Source organism: Gallinula chloropus (assembly GCF_964237585.1).
Source record: "Gallinula chloropus genome assembly, chromosome: 17".
NCBI lineage: Eukaryota > Metazoa > Chordata > Aves > Gruiformes > Rallidae > Gallinula > Gallinula chloropus.
Window position 1 is genome coordinate 5,654,472 of NC_140102.1, and position 24,805 is coordinate 5,679,276.

Below are 24,805 nucleotides of genomic sequence, written 5' to 3' on the forward strand. Positions count from 1 at the left end.
GGAGGAACTGCCACATCATGGGTCGACGTGATGTTCACCTTTAATTGAAGGGCTGGTTTTGGTGAAGGCATTGTTAAGGAATTTGTTTGCACTTGGATGTACCAAAGCTCCGAGTAGAGACCTTTCCCGTGAGGTATGCATGACCTTTCAGAGGTGCTTTTCTTTCTTTCTTTCTTTTTAAACACCCCCCCCTTTTTTTTTTCCCTTCATTCCAATCTGTTTCATGTTAACTCTTGAAGGTTTTTTCTCCCTATGTGATCTTTCTATGGGATTTTTTTTCCCCAGTTGCTTTAATGGTAACACAGCAGTGCCTTTAGCCTACTTAGGTCTTTTGTGCAGTTTCTGGTTCAGCTTTTATGTAAACTTTGCAACAGCACATACAGTTTATTCAGTCTTGAGTCTTTAATAACTGAATTTGGTAATAAGCCTGGTGTTTTTCATGCTGCAGGGAGTTGGTTGCAGACAGCTGGTATGAAAGCTTTGTTTCACAAGGCGAGAGGTGGGGGAGTGTCTCTTTTATAGAACACTTCAGTCGCTTTCGGAATAAGATCACTGAAGTCTTGCAGTATATTTATAGGCTTGTAATGTTGTACAGAGAATGTTACACTATCCTCTGCGGCAGAAGTGCTGGTTTCAGGTTGCTCTCTTGAGCATGGTAAACAGCTCGGGGTTCCTGTCCCTGTATGTGCTGCTCAGGGAGCTGTGCTGATCTGCGCGGTGATACCATCTGCTTGGGTTTTTCAGCAGCTCTGCATGTGAGAAGTCTTTAAACCATAATTTAGGTGCTTAAAGCCCCAGATTGTCACTTCTTGATCTGATTATTAATCTAGGCTAAGGTGACCACATGCAAAAGGATCCTGATATGCTCCTAGTTCTGTAAGAGGGTCCTTGCCAACATCCTTTTAAATGGGATGGAAGGTGCACTGGACAGCTGTATCAGTTCCTGATTGTCTGTATTGGAAAACAGCTCTTTGTAATGAATATTGTGATTCCAAGAAGCTTGAGCAAAAGCCAGTGGCAGAAATCGAGTTTTGGGAAGAAGTGGAAAATTTCAAGAGACTGTGATCCAAGCAAGCAGGATCACTTCCCTTTACACTGAAGCTTTTCGAAAAACGGCCCTTCTCACTTCTCACTTTTCATGCACAAGAGAGTGCACAGGAAGCACTTCAAAATCAAAGAAAACCAAATGTACTGAGCTGATGTGAATGACTTTGTTGTGTTTATCAGTACAATGTACTGATCATCATAACAGCTGACAGCAATAGGAAAGTTCCTCTCTACCTCATAAAAGATTTTGTAAGATAAGGTCACAGTAGAACCGATGACAATATCCTTCTAACATCTCCTGCAACATTGTTAGATATATGATGTGTCCTTTGCCCCCCTAAAATCTTCTACACAGCAGGGAGGCAAGATGAAGCGATGGAGAGAAGGGGCACATCCAGCGCGCTAGCTGTTTTCTAAAGGGCAAACATGGCACAGTGAGGGAGAAAAATTGCAGCTGGAGAGAAAGCTGTTGGGAAAGATGCTGCAGCAAGTAAAATCTTGTAACTGTCACAGCTCTCACAGCTGCTGATCGCCCCATTGCATTTTAGCTAGGTGTGTTAAAGCTGGTCTTTGTCTTCTGCTCCAGTCAGGCAAAGAATAGAGCATGTGTTTCCTAAATGAAAGCTATGAAGCTGGTTGTGTTAAAAATAGTTTTGATGACTTTGTGAATGGTGCTGGATACTCATTTTCTGGTCATCCTGGCCCAGGGCACAGCACTCACTGAGCTACAGGAGCCTTGTAATCCCAGCACCAGAGAGAAGTGGAGCTAGAGAAGGGGTTGGATCTGAAGCTTTACATAGACAGACGTCAGTCAATACTTGGCTCGCCGATGGGAGCAGCTGCCTGGCATTCTGTGAGCCGGTTCATGCTTATTGCTTTAAATACAGAGATAACATGATCATTTTGTTACGAGGGTGAGTCCTGTAAAACACAAGATGTTGAGGTACACTGCAGAAAACAATAAAAATAATTGACTTCTCATCCTCTTACCCTGCAGTTACTGCAGGCAGTGCTGGTAGCACCTCCTGTTCATAGTCGCTCGCTAATCCCTCCTGTGTAACTGTACTTTTAGTTATTTGAGTCTTTGATCTGAATTTACCTGCCTCTGAGGCTATGCTCTTTGAATGAGAAGCTGTTAAAAGGGGTTTCATCTGTTCCACTAACAAAGCTGAAACAAATTGTATTGCCCATATTAAATAACAAAATGTTTCAATCATTTTTCCAAGACTGTCTTACCCTAAGGTTTGGAGCAGGGCTTGAAATATGGTGAGGGGGTGACGCATGTTTGAGTGCTTTGTCCTGGAAAAGTGTTTTTTAAACTTCCTGAGGTTATAATATTCTAAGAAACTGGAGGTACCAGCTAGTTAAAGCAGTGACTGTAGGGGTGGTCAGAGCATCGTCTGGAGGTCCATCTGGCAGAGATGTGTGAAGATCAGGACAGGGAACTGGATGCAAGCACGTCATCTCCTGTTCATCAGATCAGCAAAGTAGGTGATGAAATGTTAATAGGTCCCTGCCTCTGTTTCTTGCCTGCAAAATGAGGGTGAAGCACCATAGAAAAGCTTGTAAGCCGTTTGTAAGGTTAAGTAATAATCTATAAATCAAGGTATGAGAACTGAAAAGCAGATAGAATGTCCTGGTGTCAGCTGGGATAGTTCATTTTCTTATTAGCAGTTGGTATAGTGCTGTGTTTGGGATTTAGGATGAGAATAATGTTGATAACACTAATATTTTAGTTGTTGCCAGGCAGTCAAGGACTTCTCAGCTTCTCATGCCAGCCAGAGAAAATGCTAAATACTCAGGACATGCTGCATACCATGTATTCTGTACACAGAGGCTTAGGATATGGATGGATTGTTTGTGATCCTATAATAAATGCTTTTCATAAAAAGAACCATGAAAAGATACCTACATATAAATTCAGATGCTTCCTGCCATTTGTACTGACTGTGTACACTCCCAGAATTTTCATCTAGAATTTAATCAGTATTAAACGTGCATCAGTGGCCACTTCTGACTGCGGTTTGAGCTCCCTTCTATAAAGTATGTGCTAAATTTATTACAGTGTAGGTTCAGACCCAAGTTCAAACTACTAGTTCTTACCTTAAAGGAACATTTTTTTTAACTTAATACTTAAAAATTGTGATAGTCCTTTGTGTGATTTCCACATCTCCATCTAATATGTCACAAAAGGAAGGGACAGATTGTGTCTCAGCGTTTTATACCAGCATAGAAACTTTGGTGTGTATTTAAATGAAAATCAGAACAATTTCCTGTGGAGTTTTATTTTTATTAAATAATAATCCTATATTACAGCAAAAATTCTGTAATGCTCTTAATTGTAAGATTTTGAAGTATTGACAGTGTTTACAACAATGCTTTCCTCTGAAGGTTTGAGGAGACCTGACTTAGTTATAAAGTTACAAAGGACAGGATAGGCAAACAAGTCCAGCAGGGATCGAGAAGAGATTTTGCCCAAGTTAGCAGTGATAGATAGTGATGGTGAGGCCTGTTTTCAGCCTTTTGACTGAAATATTATTGACATTACTTGTGCAGCTTTTTCTGTTATCCTTCTGTCTCAGTTCTGTAGTGAAGCCAGCCAGTGTTGGACAGATGTCTGCAAAGCAGGAACATTTCTAGAAATATCCTTTGATTTCTGACTGGAAATGACAAACTGTCTAAATATTCTGAGTCTCTAAATAGACACTGTCTGAAGGACACTATAGCCTCCGAGTCCTTGATATTTAGACTGCTCTTTATGTTCCCTTTTAGCCTGTGCTGTTCAGCACTGTTTCCACCCTTTCATAACTTGCATGAAACCTGCTGCTGTTGACAGCATTTCTCCAGTGGTCTTTCCCAGCTGTCTGCAAGTCTTCCTCTCCACATAGATGATCTTGGCCATGTTATGTTTGGCTCAGACTCCTTTCCTTGATTGACATAATGGTGGTGTGAAAAGCTGTCAGTGTAGATTTGCTGATACTCTAAAAGGTGAGTTTTTCAGCTCTTGGTTGTCTCTGAGGGCGCTGCAGGAGGTTGCCTTCGCCAGGTACACAGGTCTGCTGCTAGAAGCCTATGTTGTGTTCAGCGTGCCACAACTTACAGGGTCTGTTCATGAGTCACCAGTGTAAGTGTGGTCTTTATCAGAGCTAGATCCCTGATGCTGCAAACCTTCATTTATGCAAATTGAGTTAAACTTCCCAACTTTGCTTAAAATAGCGTTCAGTTTGTAATACAAAGAAATGAAGGTTTATAGTGCTTCTGTTGGGGAAGGAATGTTTGCTTCTGGTGTGTGACGGATCTTTGACTTTCCTCTTCCTTCTCAGGAGGTACATACTTGAGCCTCACTGGGTGAAATCACTCTAGATAACGTGTTCCTTGGCAGCTGTTGCAATCCAGTTTGCATAATTTGATTATTTTTTCCCCCTAACACTTCAGAATGTGTAATGCTCACAGTAAAGGAGAAGTCTTTGTCCATTCTATTATCTCGGAGACTGAAGGAGTATTTTTAAAAGGAGATGAAGCAGACAGCAGGGAGGGTTTGATTATTTTAAAGTATTTGATGCAACCTCAGCATAAAACTCCTGACTGTGGGGTGTGGGCAATATCCCTCCACAAACCTGGTGTCTGCTGCTGCAGGAGGATTTCAGATAAGGAGGGTAAGCTAGGTAACCAAGAAAATGAGCTGCCCTAATGCTTCCTTTTAAAATGAGCTCTGGCTGGGATTAGTATCCCAGGGCTGCAGCTGGAATTAACTTTGTAGGTACGAACAGTAAGATGCTAAAGCGTGGCCTCCTCACAAGTCCTACACACATTCACTCAGTGTAGAAATGTTTTTGTTTCACTTGCCTGCCTCTCTGCTCCGGCACACAATGCATATAATCTGATTCTCTGAATGAACTTTTGTTTGGGGAAATTCTGTTAGTTTTGGCTCTCGGAGAGCTGAGCTGACAAGCCCAACTCCCCAACAAAACAGATTGGAGATGAAAAAACAAACTAAAACCACGCCTTCAAAAAGAAAAAAAAAAAAAAAATAGCTGGGGAGAAGCCAGAAAGTTCTGTTGCTGAAAAGTTAATTGATTTAGCTACTGTAATATCAAAAGAGGTTTTTTCTCCCTATTGCTTAAATTAAGAGCAATTACCATCACCTTCAAAAAAAAGAGAGAAGAAAAAAGTCTTAGCCTACCTCAAAAGATTGCACGATCAATTACAGGAAGGAATTGGGGGGGAAAAAGGCACAGAGGAAGTGGGGCTTGAGGCAGGAGTTAAGAGGGCAAGAAAAAGCCGTCTTTTAGCACAAGAGGAGCACGAATCCGTTAACTAAACAGGAAAACACGATGCATTTCTATAGCTCCTTCCTGTAAAAAGAATTGACGAAATTCAGGCTTGAAACCAAAATATTTGGCTTGCAGCTGTAGTACACCAGACTCCAGTGGTCTGCATGAAGTCTGCAGTAGCTACTGCTTATGCTCAGACATAAATTTGGGCAGCAGGGTCAGCCCTGTGGAATCTAAGCCGCGGCGCTCAAGAGGTTTATGTTTAAATTCCGTATGGGATAGACCTAGGCCAGGTGCTCCCAAAGTGCAGAAGGAAAAAATAACTACTTCTGAGCTGGAGAGCCAACTCTAGACAGAGATTTGCCTTGTCCCTACACGTCAATACACATGGAAGTTGAGAGGGTGGAAATGAGGGGTTTGCGTGTGGAGTGTTGGCTGTATGTCAAATAGAAAGACCCCTGTATCCCACTTCTAGTGCCAGCACTCACTTCATAGCCATGGGCATATAATTCATCCTCACTGTGTTCTTATTTTTAAGCAAGAGATCATGCATTTCTTCCCTCACAGGGTTTTTTAAAAGGCTGTATTTTGTGCAGCATTTAGTTGACTACAATCACAAGATAGCTTGCCAGCTGAAATTCCTTGCTCAGCATCATTTGTATGTCGTGGTGTGAGAATGAACTTATTTTTATTTTCCTGAATGTGGGAAGGGGATTTTTCAGACTGGTATTTATAGCAAAGTCTCCCTTATTTTATCCTATTAGAGAGAACATTGCTGTGGCAATGTTTTAACCGTTTCTGAGGTAGATAAAAAATGGGGAACTGCAAGTTGAATCGGAAATGGCTTAATAAAGCATTTGAGCTGTATACAGAATGTAAGCTCTGCCTTACTGTATCATTGCCATTTAATCAACGTGTGCTCAAGCCACCTATTCAGTGGGGGTTCTGTAAGCTGACCAGGCCAGCCTCCTGAGATTGTTGAATTTATCTTAAAACTTCCTTCTCTGTCCCTTCAGTGCTCTCTGTAGAAACCAGTGTTTCTTAAAACACTAGCGTTTCTTAAAACACTAGCATTTCTTAATGCTAGATACTAATGGAAAAAAATCCCAAAGCTCTGGGTTTCCACACAGATAAAATGTCCATTTCTGTCCAAATCCAGAGGGTGGATGTCTCATGTGGCCTGATGTTGACCAAAGTCCGTGATTTAAGGGAGGAGAACAGGGGATTCTTCTGTTGTGAGTCATCTTGTATCGGAGCTTGATCGCGCTTCTGCTGATGTTGGCAGGAGTTTTTCCGTTGAGTTTATTGATTAGATGTCTTTTCAGTGTTACAGAGAACTGCTGGTTTAAGTTTGAAGTCACCTTAGCAGATGCGAATGGCACCTCCCGTGTCCCGTACCTGTTAAGTAAGAAGGCCACCCATTTGTCTTGTCCCTGTTGAGTCAGAGGCATCACTAAATTATCCTGTAAAATCATTCCTTAACAGGTCTTCTAGATAATTCTTCTTAGCCATACACTTAAAATGCTCTTCATTGCTAATCACCAGTGGAAGGCAACCCTTTAGCATACAGTCTTTAAAAAAAAAATGATAAATATGTGGAGATGAGAATGGAAGAACCTTCCACAGGACCTGGTTGCCTCTGTCCCTGAAATACTTTATTTTGGGTGCTAGTAACATAGAAGGAAATGATGAGATTCTCGGAGGCGAAGCTTCACATAAAAATGGACATTGCCAGGGTAAAATCTGGTTTGTACTATGCTAGAATCTGTGCCTTCTCCCTAATTGCATTTCAGATGATGGCAAAGAAATTTAAAAGTCAAACGTGTTCAAGGGAATCAAGTCATGTGCTCACAATGGATGTCTGTTTCTTGTGCTTTTCTGCAAATCTTGTGATGTTTGAAGATTTGTAATTGTTTTTAAAACACAGCTGCTTTCACTGGAATTTTAAAAACAGAGTTGTGTTACTGTGACAGATCAGTGCTGTGTTATCTGTCTGCCTGCTTGTATCTCAGTTGCCTGAGGTAGGTCCTGAGCTGGGAAAAAGTGTGGAGAAAAAAAAAACCCAAAAAATAACAAACCCACTAAAAAATCCCCCCAAAACCTTGGGAATGGTTTCCATCCTCTCTTGGCCTATCCAGGACTCACAGGCCAAAGCTGCAGCATATGGAAGCAGCGGTCTCGGTTGTGTGGAGCTGCTCATCTGAAAACACTGCAACTCCTCCAAAGCATTGGGGCCCCTGTGTCCAAGGGAAATTCCAGCTCTGCTGACGGTTCAGCTGTAGCTTTTTTAGTTGGTTTGCTGTGATCAAATCACTTGAGGACATGGGAACTGAGCTGCTGGAATGTATTGCACATTATCCACTGGATGGTTTTCAGCCACTTTGACTTGATCGCTGTTTGATAGTGATGAAGATATGAAAATCACATATTCCTCCAGCACTGTTTACCTGCGCTGGCACATCCTGGGTAGCACAGGCTGTGCTTCTGGCAGCAACAAGCCCTGCAGAATGCAACCGAGAGTTCCCTCTGCGCTTCTCTCCTTGGGCACTGTCTGTGCAGCACCAACATCCTCAGGTCATGCCACTGGCCAGGTGTGGATGCAGCTGTCCTGGCCTGTATGGTGCAGAATTTGGTCCAAGCCTCCCCTGGGATGCTCTCCTCCTCCCCTCTTTGGAGCCAGCACTCCTACAGAGTTGTAGTGCCGTGGTGGAAGGAGCGAGGACTGTGTGTGCTCTGACGTTTTGTGCTTGCAGGTACATTGGGACCATCTAGCTGGTCGGCAGGCTGCTCTCCCATTTCTTTTCAGGAGTTGGTGTGGTCTTGGGAGACAGGGAGCTGGCAGGAGCAGCAGCCAGTGAGTCTCCATCTGGGTTTTTTGGTTGTTGCTTTAAAATCTGAAGATGGGTTTCAGTTAGGCAGCTGCTCTCAGCCACAATGTTGTTTGAAGTAATTGACTTTCCATTGACTTTGGAATTTGGAATAGTGTCTAAATATTGTTGTCAGCTTCATGCTGATTCCTCTCCACTGAGGCTGAAGTCGTTTGACTTACGACCTCAAGCTGGACTTGTGCTTTGCTCCCATGGGAACTAAAAATAATAATTATTTCAAGAATAGGTTCTTAATCACTTCCTTCTTTTGAGGCTCTACTTTTGTTTAGCATTTTGTAAGAATGTAGTAGAAAATGTTTAAACTATTTGTGTTTTAATTCCAGTTTTAATCTGCTCTTTGAAGATGCAAGGAGTGTACAAGAATTAATTGTGGTTCCTTTTAGTTTTTTTATAGAAAAGCATTTGTTCTTGTTATTCTGAGTGAAGAATATTAGAGTTTTGTTGCTTTGGCAAACTGTCCAGTCACACAGAGCTCCAAAGAGATGAACATTAAGTTGACAGTTTTCTTAGTCAAAGGCATGCAGGCATTTTGTCAGAGTTGGTGATGCATCAGCATGTTAATCTCCTGTCTCCAAACTGTTAATGTTCGTGTGAGAAACAGAAAGAGATGGGCTTTAATCTGGGTTTAGAAGGAATGATAAGACAAGGTAACGCAGGGATTTTGAGGCAGAACTGGTAGCGGTGAAAACGGTGAAGGGGATGAGATAATTTGCAGAGATGGGGAAAATATTAGACAGACAGAGATCAGCTGTCTGCCCTGACCCACAGCAGCTGGGTCACAGTGAGATAAAGTACTTAACCTGGAGATCTTTTCATAAACTGAAAGAGCCTTGAAATTTAGAAGTGGGGTTTGGGGAGGTGTATTTCAAACAGTGGCCTATGGGTGCATTACAGCAAAAAACAGGATAGAAAAAAATAAATTTTAAAAAAAAAGCACTTTGGAAGGGCTTTCCTAGACCTCATTGAGCACACAAAGTGTGGTTGTACTGAGCGTCTTGGGGCCCAGCTACAGAGAACAAGACAACTCCATCAGTAGTTGGTTTTCCTATTCCTCGCGAATAGTTTACGTGACTTGCTATTACTTCCAGTCAGTGAAGTTGCTTGCTCCAGCAAGTCTGTTTGCCTTAGAGGAGCCAATGTTCTATTTTGTGTACCAAATTTTGTTTGTACTTTTATTTCTTCTCAAGCACCTGTGTCCCATGGGCTGCGGCAGAGCCTTACAGCATAGCCTGGGTGCTCAGCATACAGCATACACCCTGAGGGGACAGCCGGGCTTGGAGCCTGGTGAACATGCTCAGAGCTTATTGCTTATCTGTGTTCTTGCTACTGTGAATTGTTGGTTTAATGCAGTTGATACCCGGTCTCTACACCTGCTTCCCTGGCATACAAAAGCACAGGAGTTTGTTTTTAAGGAGGATGGGGAGGGGCGAAAAAAGTCATTGTGGTTTAACCCGTTGCTACAACTGGTGTTATGTGTATTCTACATGGTAGTAAAGTTGGAAGAGCAGATACCTGTCATTGCATCTGGTATCTGTCACAGATACCAGAGGTCTGGCATTTGCTCATCTGTTACTGTTGGGCTTCTGAGAATACCCAAGCAGTAGCGGTGCTAGCAAGAGAGGAAGAAAAAATGATGACCCAAATACTTGAAGACAGTGGTAGTTTAAATCCTACTCTTGGCAGCTCTAGCGTTTGGGCTTCTTCGTGTAGGCTGGGAGGACTTTTTCCTCCTTTATACTACTACAAGTTTTATTACAAGTTTTCTTTTAAAAGAGCTGTTCTCAGGAGGTTTCCCAGACTAAGTAGGAAACTGGGAATGAGGAATTCCCCAGTTTCAGGCCTGCCTCTGCATGGCCTTGGGCAAGCCAAGGGAAGTGCCTGAAACTTCTGTAGGATGTGCTTCCTGGCCTCACAGCGATTTTAGGGACTTTAATGGAAGAGTAATTCAGCTTTTTGAGTCCATTTGTACTGAATGTATGATAGCAAATATACAGCACCCCAACGTGGGCTGCTTCTAGTATATCTGTAGTGGTTCTGCAGTTCCTGGTAGACGTCACTCCTGGTTGACCAGGTGCTGAGTGATCTTTCCTGAGAAGGCAAAGTGGTTGGATGTGACATTGCTCCTGTTGTTCATGTACTCTTCAGTGCAGATGACCTCAGCTTCTTGACCTGGGGCTTGTAATGGTTCAGGATTAATCTGTTGCCTTTGCATATGTTGTGTAGATTGCAGTTTGTATTGCTGATCCTTTTCTGTTGTGGCAAGGATGCACAAACAGCATAAGGAGACATAGACTAGGAAGATGTATGGCTAAACCAACAAAAAATGAGAGGGAGAACCTGGGATAGGTCAACACCTTTAATCTGCGGCTTGAAATTTACTACATGATAAGTATTTCCTACTTCCTCTGCTCTGTCAGTAGTAGGGATTAATGATTCACAAAGGTGTGTTTTAAGGGCTGGGTAGGGAGTGCTTATATACTGCTTACTGGAGTCCTTCCTTTTTACTTACATCCCCCTCCTACCTCTCAAGATTGCTCCCACCTCCCAAGGTTGTTCATACATAAGCCGTTCCCGTTTACAACCTTCCCTTTCCTTGAAGAAAAGTTACTATTGCTAGGCTGTAGGTAGTCCTTTGTACCCAGCTGTGTTTACCAGCCTTGTAGAGTTGGTTGGTGATGTTTTGTTCTTGGGCCAGAATTGGCATTTTGTTCTTCCTTCTCAGTGTTACCAGCTTGAAAAATCAAATGCAGCTGTAGAAATGAACTTGTGTTGATTTCATGCAGCTTCTCAGCAGAATCCAAGTCAAATCTGTATGTGGCCAGATGTCTGGAAACCTCTAGGCCAGGTTTTGGGCTTCATTTTGAGTTCTCTTGTGCTCAGTTGAAGGCAGCTCCTAGGCTGGTAGGATACTGGCCAGGAGAAAAGTGCAGGTGAAATGAGTTTCAGTCCTGCTGAAGATACTTGCAGACTAGTTGTGACAGTTGTTATCAGGCAGATCAGAACATAAAGGAGTCTTGAAAACTGGTCTCATCTCTGGCACCTGGTTCAGTATGTTGGGGGCAGCGTATGGCTGAAGTGGTCACTGGCCAAGCATGGCATCTTTTTTTCCCCTCTTGACAGTTTGGCAGTTTTATGGGGATACTTTGTCTTGAAAGGAATGTGAAGAGAAAAACTGAAAGCCGAATGATTTGTTGTCTGTTTTGTTTCAGTGGAAAGCTGGTTTCACCAAAATGGAAAAACTTTAAAGGCTTGAAACTTCAGTGGAGAGATAAAATCCGTCTCAATAACGCCATCTGGAGGGCTTGGTACATGCAGTGTAAGTGTCACGGGCCGTTGTGTGGAGAGACGTCTGTAAAGCTCCCTATAAAGTGAGACACGTGTGTGTAAGTGAGAAAACTGAAATTGCTGTCTAATGCAAAGCTCTGAAGGCCCATATGTCTTGGAGCCTGTCATGGCAGTGCCGCTGGATCCGTGCCACCTTAGAGATGTCCACACAGGCACTGTACAAAGTGGTCCAAGCCCAGCCTGAGAGCTCCCCATTTCCTGTGGTTATCTTGAAGGAACCCTGGCTAGATTTATTTTTAAATTCACATCTTGCCATTGAGGTGGCTCTGTTGCAGATCCTGCATGTGCTGAACAGCACTGTTTTTATTCTTGTTTCAGACCTGGAGAAGCGCAAGAATCCGATGTGCCACTTTGTGACTCCACTGGACGGCTCTGTGGATGTTGATGAGCATCGCCGGCCAGAGGTATGGAAAACCTCGGGAACCAGACTCATGAGCTCTAGAGTTTATAACATGTGCAGGGTCCTGCACATGGCTCAGGGCAATCCCAAGCTGGGCAGAGAATTGATTGATAACACAAACAGAGAATTGATTGGGAAGGACTGGGGGGTGCTGGGGTCAAGAAGCTCAACATGAGCTTGCACTCCAGAAGGCCACTGTGTCCTGGGCTGCATCACCAGCAGCATGACCAGCAGGTCGAGGGAAGGGCTTCTGCCCTTCATTCTGGGGACACCTCCTGCAGAACTGTATCCAGTTTGGGGGGCCCCAGGACAAGAAAGACATGGAGCTGTTAAAGCAAGAAGAGATGATCCAAGGCCTGGAGCAGCTCTGCTATGGAGACAGGCTAAGACAGTTGGGGTGGTTCACCTGGAGAAAAGAAGGCTCTGGGGAGATCTTTGAGCACCTTCCGGTCACTCGAGGAACTTCAGGAAAGCTGGAGAGGGGCTGGTGCCAAGGGCAGGGGGAGCCAGGAACAGGGGAATGGCCTTCAGCTGCAGGAGGGCACCTGGAGAGGGGCTGGGAGGCAGAAATCCTTCCTGGGGAGGGGGGAGGCCCTGGCACAGGGTGCCCAGAGAAGCTGTGGCTGACTCTGGATCCCTGGCAGGGTTCAAGGCCAGGTTGGATGTAGCTTTGGGCACCTTGGGCTGGGAGAGGGTGTCCCTGTCCAGGGCAGGGAGAGCCCTGGGGGGTGGGCTTTTTGATCCCTTCCCACTCAAACCAGTCTGGGATTCTGTGAGTTTCTAGTCTGCTCTATGTGAGAGCAGCACAGCAATTCTTTGCTCTGTTGTCTTTGGTTAGCAGGAACCATTAAGATAAAGCAGACTGAACCCATTTTTATAAGTTTATCGCACTGAGACAATCAAGGTGCAACCAGAAGGACATTATCTATGTAATCTATGTCTGCAATGCAGTTTGAATAGTTAAGATTTTGACAGCCACTGCTCTGGTCTGGCTGGAGATTGGTGCAGTCAGTGGGAAATCTGAGTGACAACTGTTCTCAGGATTGATTCTAAGTGACCTTGTGAGAGTTTTCTGTATTTTATTTAATTGATGAGGTGTGGTTTCAAAACAGCAAGCAATTTAGTTTCCTTTGTCAAGGTAACTTCACAAAAAGATTGAATGTGAGTTTGCATACTTCAATTTTTGTGTTCTGGTAAACAAGCTAACATCTGCCCTCTGGCTCCTTGCAGAAAGCCAGTGAGGCCCTTGATGTGGCAGTGTGGGACTCTCTACCACGTAACTCTAGAATAATTTATAACTCAGAGGAGTTTCAGATGAGTTTGTGGAACTGTCTCAGGCCTTTGAAAGAACAGTGTGGATGTTTGTGTTTAAAGATGACCCTCGAACACGAGGAAGTTGTGTTAAGGCTCTCATTACTCTGCTGTCCCCAGCTTAGACACCGCTATCTGTGGTACATTAAAGACCCACATTGTTCCGATCCTTTTGTTGCCATGAGTATGTGACCTGCAAGGTCACACTTCTTCCTGAGCTGGACTTCAGACTTCTATTGCTTTTTGTCATTCTTAACACACAGCTTTTGTGTACATGTGTGTGAGTTCATGTAACCTTGGTGAAATTCTCTTTGCTTGTTTTCTGCAGAACAGGCTTATGTGTTACGTTTTTTAGTAAACTCCTTTTAAACTTTTTTCCCCCCATTTCTTAACTATTGGTTATGGTGGGGCATGCTGTGGGAGATGCTGACAGTGCAGTCAGACATCACCTCCTGTTTGTTTATTGTGAGAAAAGTGAAGTTATACTGTGAGGTTTGTTCTGTGATAGCTGAACTCTGGGGCAGCGTGAGCTGCTGATACATGAGCTCAAGCAGAATCAGCATGCTTGCTTTTGCATTTTTTTTTTCTGCCTGAATATTTGTTTGGAAATGTATTGAACGTTCAGCCATTGTGTGATTTGGTGTAATTCATGGTATGTGTTTCTGTTCTCAGGCCATTGCAACAGAAGGGAAATACTGGAAACGAAGAATTGAAATAGTCATCAGGGAATACCACAAATGGAGAACATACTTCAAGAAAAGGGTCTGTTGGCTTACACAGTGAATGTAGCTTACATGAACTCGATCAGTATGTTGTTGCTCTTTCAGGTTTGATAGTGCTTTTGTTAGCATGCAAGAATGCTTAAAACATTCTAAGCTGGTACAGACATACTTACCCTATTAGTTCTGCTAAAAATTACTGTACAGGAACTAAATGTGCATGATTGGGGTGTTAAGTTGTGCAAAATCAGTTCTTCTACTGGCATATAGAAGACCAATTCCAACTTTAATACCTGTTTTGTTCTCCTTTTGCAGTTACAGAAACATAAAGATGAAGATCTTTCAAGTTTGGTCAGGGTAGGTAATAAATGACTGATAAGTGGCAGTATTTATGCGTGTAGAAGCTTCAATAAGTAACAAAGCTGTAGCGTGCAGTAGCTTGCAATGATTAAAATCTAAAGACAAGCATCTTGCTTAAGCCTTAATTAATGTTAGACACCTTAATGTTACTGCGCCTTACAGAGCGGTGTAAGACTTGTAGCTCAGATTGGATACAGAGAGGTTGAATGTAAAGCACTGTGACAGAAGAAAGGAGAATTAGTATTGGGTGCCCAGAAAGATCAATCTCTTTGAAGGCTGGCATGTTGTTTTATCTTGTTACTGAGTTGTAGCTGGCACTGCTGTCTCACTTGTGTAACTGGATCTGTGAAGATGTGCATGCTACGTGTTGCAGATATTTCTGCTTCCCACAACATGGACAAATAATGAGTCAGGATCCTAAAAAAGGCAAAATGTCTGAAGAAGCAATGGTATCACCATTCAGTATGCCCCCTGAAACCACCAAACCTGCTTTGGGTGTATAAGCTGATGATCAGAAGTGCTGTTGTGGTTTTCATTTTTTCTTTTTGGAGTTAAGCATAAATCTTTATCTGTTCAAGTTCCACAGAGCTCTCAGCTGTTTTGGCTGTGAGCTCTGTGCACCACCATGGGATGTTGCATACCTTGTGCAAAGTCAGATTACAGTTACACTGCACTACATCTCAGAGATTCAGATACACCCTGAGATAGGAGTTTTTTGCTTTGAGTTTTTGCTGTGTGTGTTATTTTAAAACCTTTCTTTAAACCAAGGGATCATTAAACCGTAGGTGCAAAAATATATTTATAATCACTGGAACTAGAAACTGTCCATGAAGGTATTTTGTCTCATGTCCTTGTGGTTGATATCTGATTTTTGAGTGATAACTTTTCCCAGGGTGTTGTGGTGTTCTACTGGAGTTTTCTGTTGCTCAAATGGGTGAGCTGAAGTTGTTGACATACTGGGAATATCGCTGATCTGTTTCAGTCCATTTGCATGCCTCCTCAAGGAGATATTTTTTTTCTAAAAATGTGAAAAATGAAGACTGTTTTTATGTATCTGCACCAGACTGCTTTAGCCTTGGCTAGGCAACCTGACTTTTTTTTTCCTTTCCTTTGGCAGGATGATGATGTGGTTCTCTGGCAAAAAAGAAGGTATGGCAGAGAAACCCCTGTTCCTATGGAGGAAGGCAGCCTCTTGGATGCAGATATGCTTATGTCCGAGTTCACTGACACCCTGTTCTCCACACTGTCTTCGCATCAGCCAGTTTCCTGGCCGAATTCCAGGGACATAGGTATTTGTTGGCTGTTCACTATGTTGCAATGGGTACCTCTAGGAGAAGTCTGGTTTGTTTGCTTTGCTGCTCTTCTAGTCTCCCCTAAGAAATTTATCTTACTTTGCTGATAAAGATAAAAATAGCTCAGAGAATGTAACAATTATGCATTATAGGTTATGGAATCCCAGTTACTAATCTAAATTTAATTTCTATCTTGGCTTCTTAGGTGCTGCTCCTAACATTGTCCTCTACCGTTGCTCTGAATAAACCTGTAAAGAGCAGTATTTACCTTTATCAGTGGTGAAGGCACTATTATTTATCTCAAAGTGTGTGTGTGTGTATTTTTAAAGGAGAATCTATGCATTTTCCTTTGTGTCCCTTAGAGCAAGTGCCAGTCACAGCTCCTGTAAAAACAAGCTGTATGACTCGACTCTGTCGAATGCTCTCTGTCCGATGGGACAGGATGTGTCCCTGTGCATCACCCTTGCTGCATGGGTGTCTAAGCTGTCTGAGCAACTCCAGAGCCACTGTGGTTTACATGAAGTGTACTTGAGGCAAAATGAAATGGATGATGGTTTACTTTAAAATGCTGTGCTATGAGCTGGTTCAGGTTGTGCTTTCCAGCAAGTTTATGTATCGTGCAGCAGAGGCAGGACAGGAGGTTTGGGAGCAGAAGGCATCCAAGCTTGGCAATCCCCATTTATTAGTTGGAGCCTTCAGGGTTTTGCCTCTTCCATTTTACTAGTTGAAACTTTAATTCCTCAGTGATTTTGATTTCAGAACTGTGCCGAAACTCTGAGGAAAAGCAGATGCTCAGTTCTTCTCAGCGGCAGTTTTTCTGTAAACATCCTGACTGTGGAGTGTGTGTTTGGTGTTTTAGCCAAATGATATATTCCTACTGCTTTTTCTGTATGAGTGATGTGAAGCTAATCTAATCTGTCTCCTGAATTTTGCAGCACACTTAGGAAATGCTGACATGATTCAACCAGGGCTTATTCCTCTCCAGCCAAATTTTGATTTTATGGATACTTTTGAGCCTTTTCAGGGTAAGAATCATATATATGCCAATTAATTTATTTAAAGTTGCAGTTATTTTATGAACTAGTTTTTAACAGAAGATTAAATATTGCCGATATTTACCCTTTTTAGAAGCCATGAGATTTGAATGAAAGGTGAAGAACACTTGATATGTTTTCATAGTTTATTATTTCAAACAAATACATATGTGGGCATACTCCCTTGCTACTGTGACCCCAGACCTTTACTTATCTGGGTTTGAGAGTCACTTTAAGATTGCTTATTCCAGGGTTTGAATGTGGTTGTTAATTTGCCTTATAAAGAATAGCAGTTAGGCTGTAAGTCATCGAGTAATTAAAGATAAAATGTCAGAGGTGGACAGAACTCAGAGAATCACTAAGGCTTTCCCCATTTAATGTTTCTTAGTGATTTAACGCTTTGTTTCCCTTGGAATATTTTCTGATACTCTCAAGAATAACATACGGCATTAGAGTACTGCTGATAGCTTTGAGGGTTATGAATCTTCATGGAAGCCAAAGGTTATGGAATCATAGACTCATGGATTTGGGTTGGAAGGATGTCAATCTTAACTATAATAAATGTCCTTCTGGTTGCACCTTGATCATCTCAATGTGATAAACATCTCTCCAGCAGTCCTCCTTCAGCTGATGGCCGTTTCCCTTGTCCCATCCCTCCCTGCCCTTGTCACCAGTCCCTCTACAGCTTTTCTGGAGCCCTTTAAGGGACTGGAAGGTGCTCTAAGGTTTCCCCAGAGCCTTCTTTTCTCCAGGCTGAACCACCCCAACTCTCTCAGTCTGTCTCCAGAACAGAGCCGCTCCAGCCCTCAGATCATCTTTGTGGCCTCCTCTGGGCTGGCTCAAGCAGCTCCATGTCTTTCATGTCACATCTCTTTCCTGGCCCTGCATGCAGTCTGCATCAGATAACTGAATCCTGTGGGTCTGCATTGAGAATCAGGTCTTGGCTATCTGCATGTAGATGAACCTTAAAGAGCAAACTTAACTTTGTGTTGTCCTTAGCTTACATGGAAGTTGAAGTCTGCCCTCAAGATCATTTATTCTGGTAGACAATTTATTACTCAGCAGCAGTTGTATGAGGCAGAAACGTTGTTGTTTCATTATTTGCTAAAAGGTTCTGATATTCCTGGGAATTCTAGTATCCAGCAATGCTATACCTTGAGCATGAAGAGTGGAAAATTAAAAGGTGACTTTTTCATATTTCAGATTTATTCACGCCCAGTCGTTCCAGTAATTATTTCCCTTCTGTGTCTGCTGTCAGCTCAGCTACAACGGACAGCAGCAGCCATTCTTCCCAGGTAAGGGAGTTTCTCAGTGTTTAAAACAGCTTCACTTCAGACACATGTGCTGTGAGGACTCAGACATGAGCCACATCCTTCTCAGAAGGAATTCATACACAAGTTTCAGGAGTCATGTCTGAATCTGTAATGTTTTTCTTTTCTGTCAGTCTCCTGTCCTGCCATCGGGTTCACTGCCCAACACGCTTCCAGCAGGCAGCATCAGTGATGGACTGATTGCTTCCTCAGTACCTGCTCCTGTCATTCCTGATGTTGACACTGACCAGTGCTCCAGCATTAGAAACGAAGGATCTTTCATCCAGCCAGCGGACTTCACTCCTGACTCTTCTCTCAGCGGGCCACAAACTTTTCTGCCAATGTTTCAGACACCCTTGCCACTGCTTCAACCTGCGGCACAAGAGCACCAGTCCCCGTTGCCTGCAGTGCCTCTGAATTCTAGCTTAAGCTCTCCACCGGCTGCATTTGCTGCACCAGAAACCCAGAAGTTTGGCCTCTGTGAATCTACAGTTATCACCCACACAGCTTCTGCTACGTTGACCCACAATGCCCCTGCCACCACCTTCAGCCAGAGCCAGAACCTTGTCCTGGCGACGCAGCAGCCGGGTGCAGGAGTGCCTTGTAACCTGGCTTTCCAGACTGCTGTCCTGCAGGGGCAGCCCCGGCCCCAGCTGCAGTCCCAACTGACATTTGCACTCCCCAAAGCTGTTCCTCTGGTCAGTGCTGGGACAAGGCCCAAACAGTCACAAAAAACAGTGCCTGCTCTGAAGCATGAAACAGTGTCCTTAGTGGTAAAGAATGCCTTCATCACCCCAGGTGAGAAGCACAGGTGGGGTGACTTTTTTCTTTTCTGAATGGGGTGAGCAGGAGGGAGAGACCTTCTTGCTTTTCTTGGTTTACATAATAAGTTAGAATATAGTTTTCTGAGGGTGTCTAAGGAACCCCTGAATCCACTGGTGTGTGGCCACACTGTTCAGTGGGTCATTCTGGACTGCTGTGAGGATTGGAAGCGGTTTGGTTGTGTGTGTGAAAAGCCAACCTGCTGAAGGGGGTATGTCCTTGTAAAATTTTTGCTGGGCTGTATAAATGCATCAGCACATGGGATGACTAGACCTCTGCACTCCTGCCCCATGGAAATCTTGGTTTTGATGTTTAATGCTATTCTGATTAACTCTGGCCCTCAAGAGTGTTCAACCATAGTAGAGTAGGAGGTGGTAGAGAGATATTTTGGGATGGAGAATGGCAGATCTGTCTGTCATTGACTCATCTGATGTCCCTGGACAAGTCACCACGCCTGCTTGTGCATCATCATGCTTTATAACACCAGGGTGCTGGTGTACATCCTTTGTTAAAGCTTTGGATGTATTCTGACCTTTTGTCTTGGGTGTGCCTGAAACTCTTTGAGACAGAGTACAGTGTTGGCTAGGGAGTGGCTGTTGAAGTGGACCACAGCCTTGGTCCAGGTGGAAGCATGAGAGTGTGCCTCACATCCACCATCAGTGTTCCCTGGTAGGATGAGTGAGGATGCTGAGAATCAGCCCTTCCAGTGGGGCGGGACAAGCAAAGGGACCACAAGATCTTTGTCTCAAGCATTCTAGACTCTTGAGATGCTGTCAGGAGCATGCAGGTTTCAGTTCAAATCATGAGCTATGCTGGGACCTCCACTTCAGGTGTGGTTTGGAGCTGTTGGCACTGCACAAGGGTAAAATAACCGGTGTGAGCAGAGAGTGTTTTGCTTGTGGTGGTTCTTGTGGGAAAACTCAAGGCTAGAGTAGGACAGGTGGTGCTCTTTTTCTGGGGATTATTGCACACTGTTTTTAGACTTCTGCTGGCTGGAGGCCAAGTGACTTAAGCCACCTGAAATGTGCAACAATAATCCAAGAAAAACCCTGCCTGGAGGAGTATTGTTAATCAGGCTTTACTAAGGAGTAGGTGTGTCTGTCAGGGCTTGGTGTTGTGGTTACCCACCAAAAAAAAAAAAAGTAAAATCACTGTTCAGGAGTAGAGCAGACCTGAGGATCTAATTCTAGCACGTTCCTGGGAACACTTTGGTCCGTGATTAATGGCACTAGGGTGTTAATAGCAGCATTTCTGTCCGTAGTGCATTATAAAGCAAGAGTCCAGGTACCTTTGGCAGTCACGCTGTGCATTCTCACCTAGGAAAGCACTGTAAGCAACTCTCATTGTCAGAAAGCCTTTGCTCCTAGCTTTCTTAGTGCTTCCTGGGTTGTTCCTCACCCTGTATATCACTTTCCCAGTGCTTCATCGCTTCTAAACCATAAAAACAAATGGCTTTTTCTTATCTGGATTTAAAGTTGTTGTTGTTACTCATTCCTGGCAGTGGGGTATGTTTAGTGCTCCTAAACTACTGGGATACGAAGCTCAGAGGTCAAATCCAAGATGTTATGTAATGACTAGAGTTTTATTTTTGGCAGTAGAATGAACATCAGTACTTGTAACTGAGGTGTTTATGCCTGTCATTTGTGTTCAGGACAAACCAATCACCTCTTGACTATAAAGCAATTGCATTATAGCCTGTGTTAGAAAAGGATGTATGGTATTTACTGCCCTATGACTCAAGAACTCAAAAATCTGCACAGATAAAGTCTTGCACCTGGTGAGATAATACATGGAAAAGAATTCTGCTGTCACCACTCCAGGATAAATGCTCTAATTTTGAGAGGAAAGTCTGCAAAAGAGGTGTGTGTAAGATAGAAAAAATGAAAAATGTAAAGGGGCATCTAAATGTGTGCTGGTGGTTAGAGCCTCCCAAATGGGGAAGTCACAAATGGCATGTCTGTGCAGCTGCATTAATGCACTGGTGAGAGTAGGCTCTTCAGCTCAATAGAGATGTTCTAAGTCCAGCTGAACACTAGTGAACAGTGGAAGGCTTGTGATTCCAGCTTTGTGTGGGAATGCTGAGGCGAAGAATGAACTCCCTGTGTCAGTGACAGCACTCGCTGCCAGACCGACCCACGCGAGGCTCGTGCGATCCACAGGCCTTTCTGATACAGGCTGCACAGAAACGTTTCCTTGGTGCAAAACACATGTTTTGAGGTAGTCGTAGTTGACACAGTAGGGGAAAGGACATTAAATATCCTGCACTGTCTCCCTGTTCTGCTCTGTGTGTCCTTCAGTATCCTCATGCTCAAATGCAGAGGGGTAGGTGGGCAGTGACTGGGCTGCTCTGGCACCTTTCATACATCATGATTTACTGGTGAACAGGAGACCTGAAGTCAGTACAGGCTGGAATGAAAATGAGTATGTTCACTTCAGTTTTCTCAAAAAGCACACAGAAGCTGAGTCTTTGCATGATTAGTCCCTTAGTAACAATATAGGATGGTTAGTCACGTTCTCCCCAAAGTCTGGGCAAGAAGAATGTCAGCATTAATGCCACATCAGTAATTGTGTGTATGCTGTGGTTAAATTGAGACCCTAACAAATTGGTGTTAGGTTAGAATTCTGTAGTGCAGGGAAAAAACTTTACAGCAAGGATCCTGATTCCTGTCATGGGGGAAAGCCTCTGTACAGTCTTTTCCTGAGATTTTTTGGGTAACCTTCTCTGTGAAGGCAATTGCTGCTATTCACAATTATCTCTAGCTGTCTAACACTGCAGAACTCCTGGTTCTTTAGCCTATTTTCTGCAATTTTGGTGTTGATTCCTAAATGTATTTGGTTGTCTTGTGCTTGTGTGTTATGTAAAGCAGCTGTAAAACCAGATTGTGAAAGAAGCTCATAGATTGAGGTAGTGAGGATGACAATTTAATAGATACAGGGAAGCATGAAGTCTTGAATAGGCATCCTTCCATTGGTTTCTGTCATTGACCCTTTCTGGGTCAGCAGAGCAAGCCTGAGATCCAACAGGTATGGATGTGAGAGGAGAGGTGAAGATGAACCTCGTTCTATGAAACCCAGCAATGATAGAATGAAGATGCTTTGCACCTCCCTCATTCACTAGGTACCTCTGTAAATTCACCTTGAAACACTGACAGCAATGATAGAAGCTGCAGAAATAACTGGTGTGTCACAGAGTCCTTTTGCGCAGCATTTGTGGGATTGAAATTGCCAGAAAACCAGTGGCCCTTTGTATTGCAATGAAATGGTACCAAACAGGTGCCCATTAATTGATTCCCCTGTTCAATTGCAAGTTATTTCAATCAAAATAATCTCCATCTTTTTGTTTTGGTCTCATTAACTATTCTAACTTGTGTTCTTCAGCTGCCTTTCAGGGACAGTCCAGAGCTGTGATTGTAACTCCAGCACCTTTAAAAAGAGAGGGGATTTTGACGCCAGCCACGTCTCAGTCTAATGTTGCAGTTGCACCAGCTGGAATTGTCAGAGTAAGGAGAAGAAAAAATATGTATTTGTTTTTTTAGGCCTGTTGTTTGCAAGTAGTTGGAGCCTTAATGTGCTCAGGAGAGTAACTAGCCCACTAAATCTCTCTCCTCTTACCCTGCATATGCATTTGTGCATTCAGCATCATGTTCGCTTATTTTTAATTCAGTTGCCTTCTGGGCCTGGAAGCACTATCTAATCTTCACAGACTCTGTCTCACACAACACTAAGATTATAAAGAGGGATTTATACACAGTGCTGTGAATGGGGATGGTTTGTGCTTTTTATTAACGGCGCAGAAGCTAGAAGGAACCCAGGACACTTGCCTTTCCATTTACATGTTGGAAAGCATGAGTGGGTTTCCCAATATGTTGTGTGCAGGAAGATGGAAATAGTTTTTAGTGTATTATGCTGTTGTTGTGTTGTAATACTGCTTTAAGTTATGAAAGGATACTGGTCTCCTGCCAGAAGTCTGACTTCAGTGCCTGCCAATTCCTTACATATTAGCCCTTGTTTCATGTCATCAGATTGTTAATCATGTATTTATTTGCTACTTTTCTTAGTGAAAGGCAAGGTAACAAATCTCTCCCTCTCTCTCTCTCTCTTTTTGTTTCTCTCTCTCCCCTCCTTCTCCTTCTCTCATCCCTCCTTTCCCTCTGACCCCCCTCCCCCCCCACCCCATCCTCTCTCTTTTTCTTTCTCTCTGTTTTTTCCTCTGTGCTGTTCTTATGCTGTTCCCAGGCTCCCGGGGTGACGGAGTTCCGTAGTAACATTCTGGTTGATCCAGCACAGCGAGCACCAAGTAGTCAACAAACCCAGTCCACAGTCTCACATCTCTTCTCTCCTAGTGTAGTCCAGGATGTGCTGGTGAAAGGAGAGCAAATCTCTTCCCACAGTAGCAGTTCACAAGTTCCCTCACCTACACCTAGTAAGTTAGAAAGCTGTAAGCATTCTCTCTCCTCTACACATGTATGTGTGTTTCCATAGGTTAGGCAGGGTGTAAATGGACCTTGAGGGTCCTTGGATAAATTTTGAAGGAAAATCTTTTTAGGCCCTTCTACCCAGCAGCTTCAGTTGCATCCAGTTGTTTGCAGTTTTGTCTTAAGCTACTGTGCAGCGTTCCCACAGAGTGCCATTTTCTGCTTCCTGTAAGTGGCTCCTTTCTAAAAGCTGTATTGTCATAGCCACCAAGAAATGAAACCCCTTGGAAAGGCATCTGTGTAGAAAGGGCTGAGTAGGTTTGTTGTTCAGTATCGTAACTGTAATTTTGATTGGAGGATCTCAGACAGAATCCTTGTTTGCAGTAGGTAAGTGCAAAGCCTCCTCTTGCATGCCTGTTGATAGAGTGGTGTCTGGGATGGTTTTAGAGACGTGCTGTTTTTGCTGGTAAATGGCTTGTAAGTGTTAGTGCCATTAGAGCCTCAAATGGGGTAGCCTGCCAGGGTGGTGGAACGGCAGCCGTACCCGTTCAACGTGCCTTTGCTGAAATGTGTGCATGAAAGGTGTATTACCTACAGTGTTTGGGAAGTACTAGCTTTGTGCCGTGACATACTAAGCTTTCTCAGCAGTCTCAACATTTTCTAGCATGTGGTTGCTGCATCAGTGAGTATAATTTGGTTGCCAACTGCATTTCAGTTCGATTCTGAATAGAAACTTCTCAGGAGTTGTGTTTGCTTCAGGAGTTGTTTGCTAACATGACTTGTCTTTCTTCCTTTATGAAGGCCGAGACTGTCAGAATTCAGGCCAAGCTTCTCCCTGCGCTTCTGAGCAGAGCCCCAGTCCGCAGTCTCCCCAGAACAGCTGCTCAGGAAAACCTGCCACTGACCCTAATATGGCTGCACTTCAGGTGTGTGTCCTTTCCTTTGAGGTGCTTTTCTTTGCCTTTGTGGCTACTTCCCTGCCCTGGTGGCTGAACGTGGACTAGAGAGTAAGTTGTGCTTCAGGAACAGGGGCGTGTTTGTGCCTTAGGCTTAGCTTGTGCTGCATCTGCTCTGCTCTATTCAATTTAAAACGTCAGACTAGTAAACGACTCTGTGCCTCAGGGATGTGCCACCAGAGGGGCCAGGCTTAACTGTACCTCTGCAGGTCCTGATGGTCATGTCAGCAGTTCCTGCTGCGGCTCACAGGAGTGTTGTGACAGGTCTCAGTTTACGTCATCAAAGGTTTTGGGCTTAGTTTTCTAAACCATGGCTTTTTGCCATTGTTCTGTTGGGGCTCTTCAGTCTGCAGGGCTCTGGCCATCGCTGGAGGGGGAGTTCTTGACCTGCTGAGTTACTTACATGTCTTCAGTGATGCTATGCTGCTCCACAGAGAAGCAGCTCCACAGACTCTACAAGTTACACCTGTAAAACACTTCAAGAATTATTGGGGTAAGAACTCGGCGGTCTAGAGATAGCGTCTGAAAGCTGGCTGTACCTCATACACAAGCTGACCTTGTCAGAATACTTTCTGTCATGGTTTGAGAAACTTATCCACAAAATCCAACCAAAGCAGGACAGTCAGCTGTAA

At 43.6% G+C, this 24,805-nt stretch overlaps 1 protein-coding gene across 1 annotated transcript in view; it reads left to right on the forward strand.

Annotated features, from left to right (window-relative positions):
• MLXIP (MLX interacting protein) overlaps positions 1 to 24,805 on the forward strand; it is a gene marked incomplete at its 5' end in the record, with an annotated part of 48,706 nt that overhangs the window by 15,946 nt on the left and 7,955 nt on the right. The window contains 11 exons of the mRNA XM_084272173.1: positions 11,419 to 11,525; positions 11,873 to 11,958; positions 13,938 to 14,027; positions 14,300 to 14,341; positions 15,462 to 15,633; positions 16,572 to 16,661; positions 17,874 to 17,965; positions 18,115 to 18,778; positions 22,181 to 22,302; positions 23,039 to 23,225; positions 24,019 to 24,143. Of these exons, the coding sequence (XP_084128299.1) occupies positions 11,419 to 11,525; positions 11,873 to 11,958; positions 13,938 to 14,027; positions 14,300 to 14,341; positions 15,462 to 15,633; positions 16,572 to 16,661; positions 17,874 to 17,965; positions 18,115 to 18,778; positions 22,181 to 22,302; positions 23,039 to 23,225; positions 24,019 to 24,143 (1,777 nt within the window). The remainder of the gene's footprint in view (positions 1 to 11,418; positions 11,526 to 11,872; positions 11,959 to 13,937; positions 14,028 to 14,299; positions 14,342 to 15,461; positions 15,634 to 16,571; positions 16,662 to 17,873; positions 17,966 to 18,114; positions 18,779 to 22,180; positions 22,303 to 23,038; positions 23,226 to 24,018; positions 24,144 to 24,805) is intronic.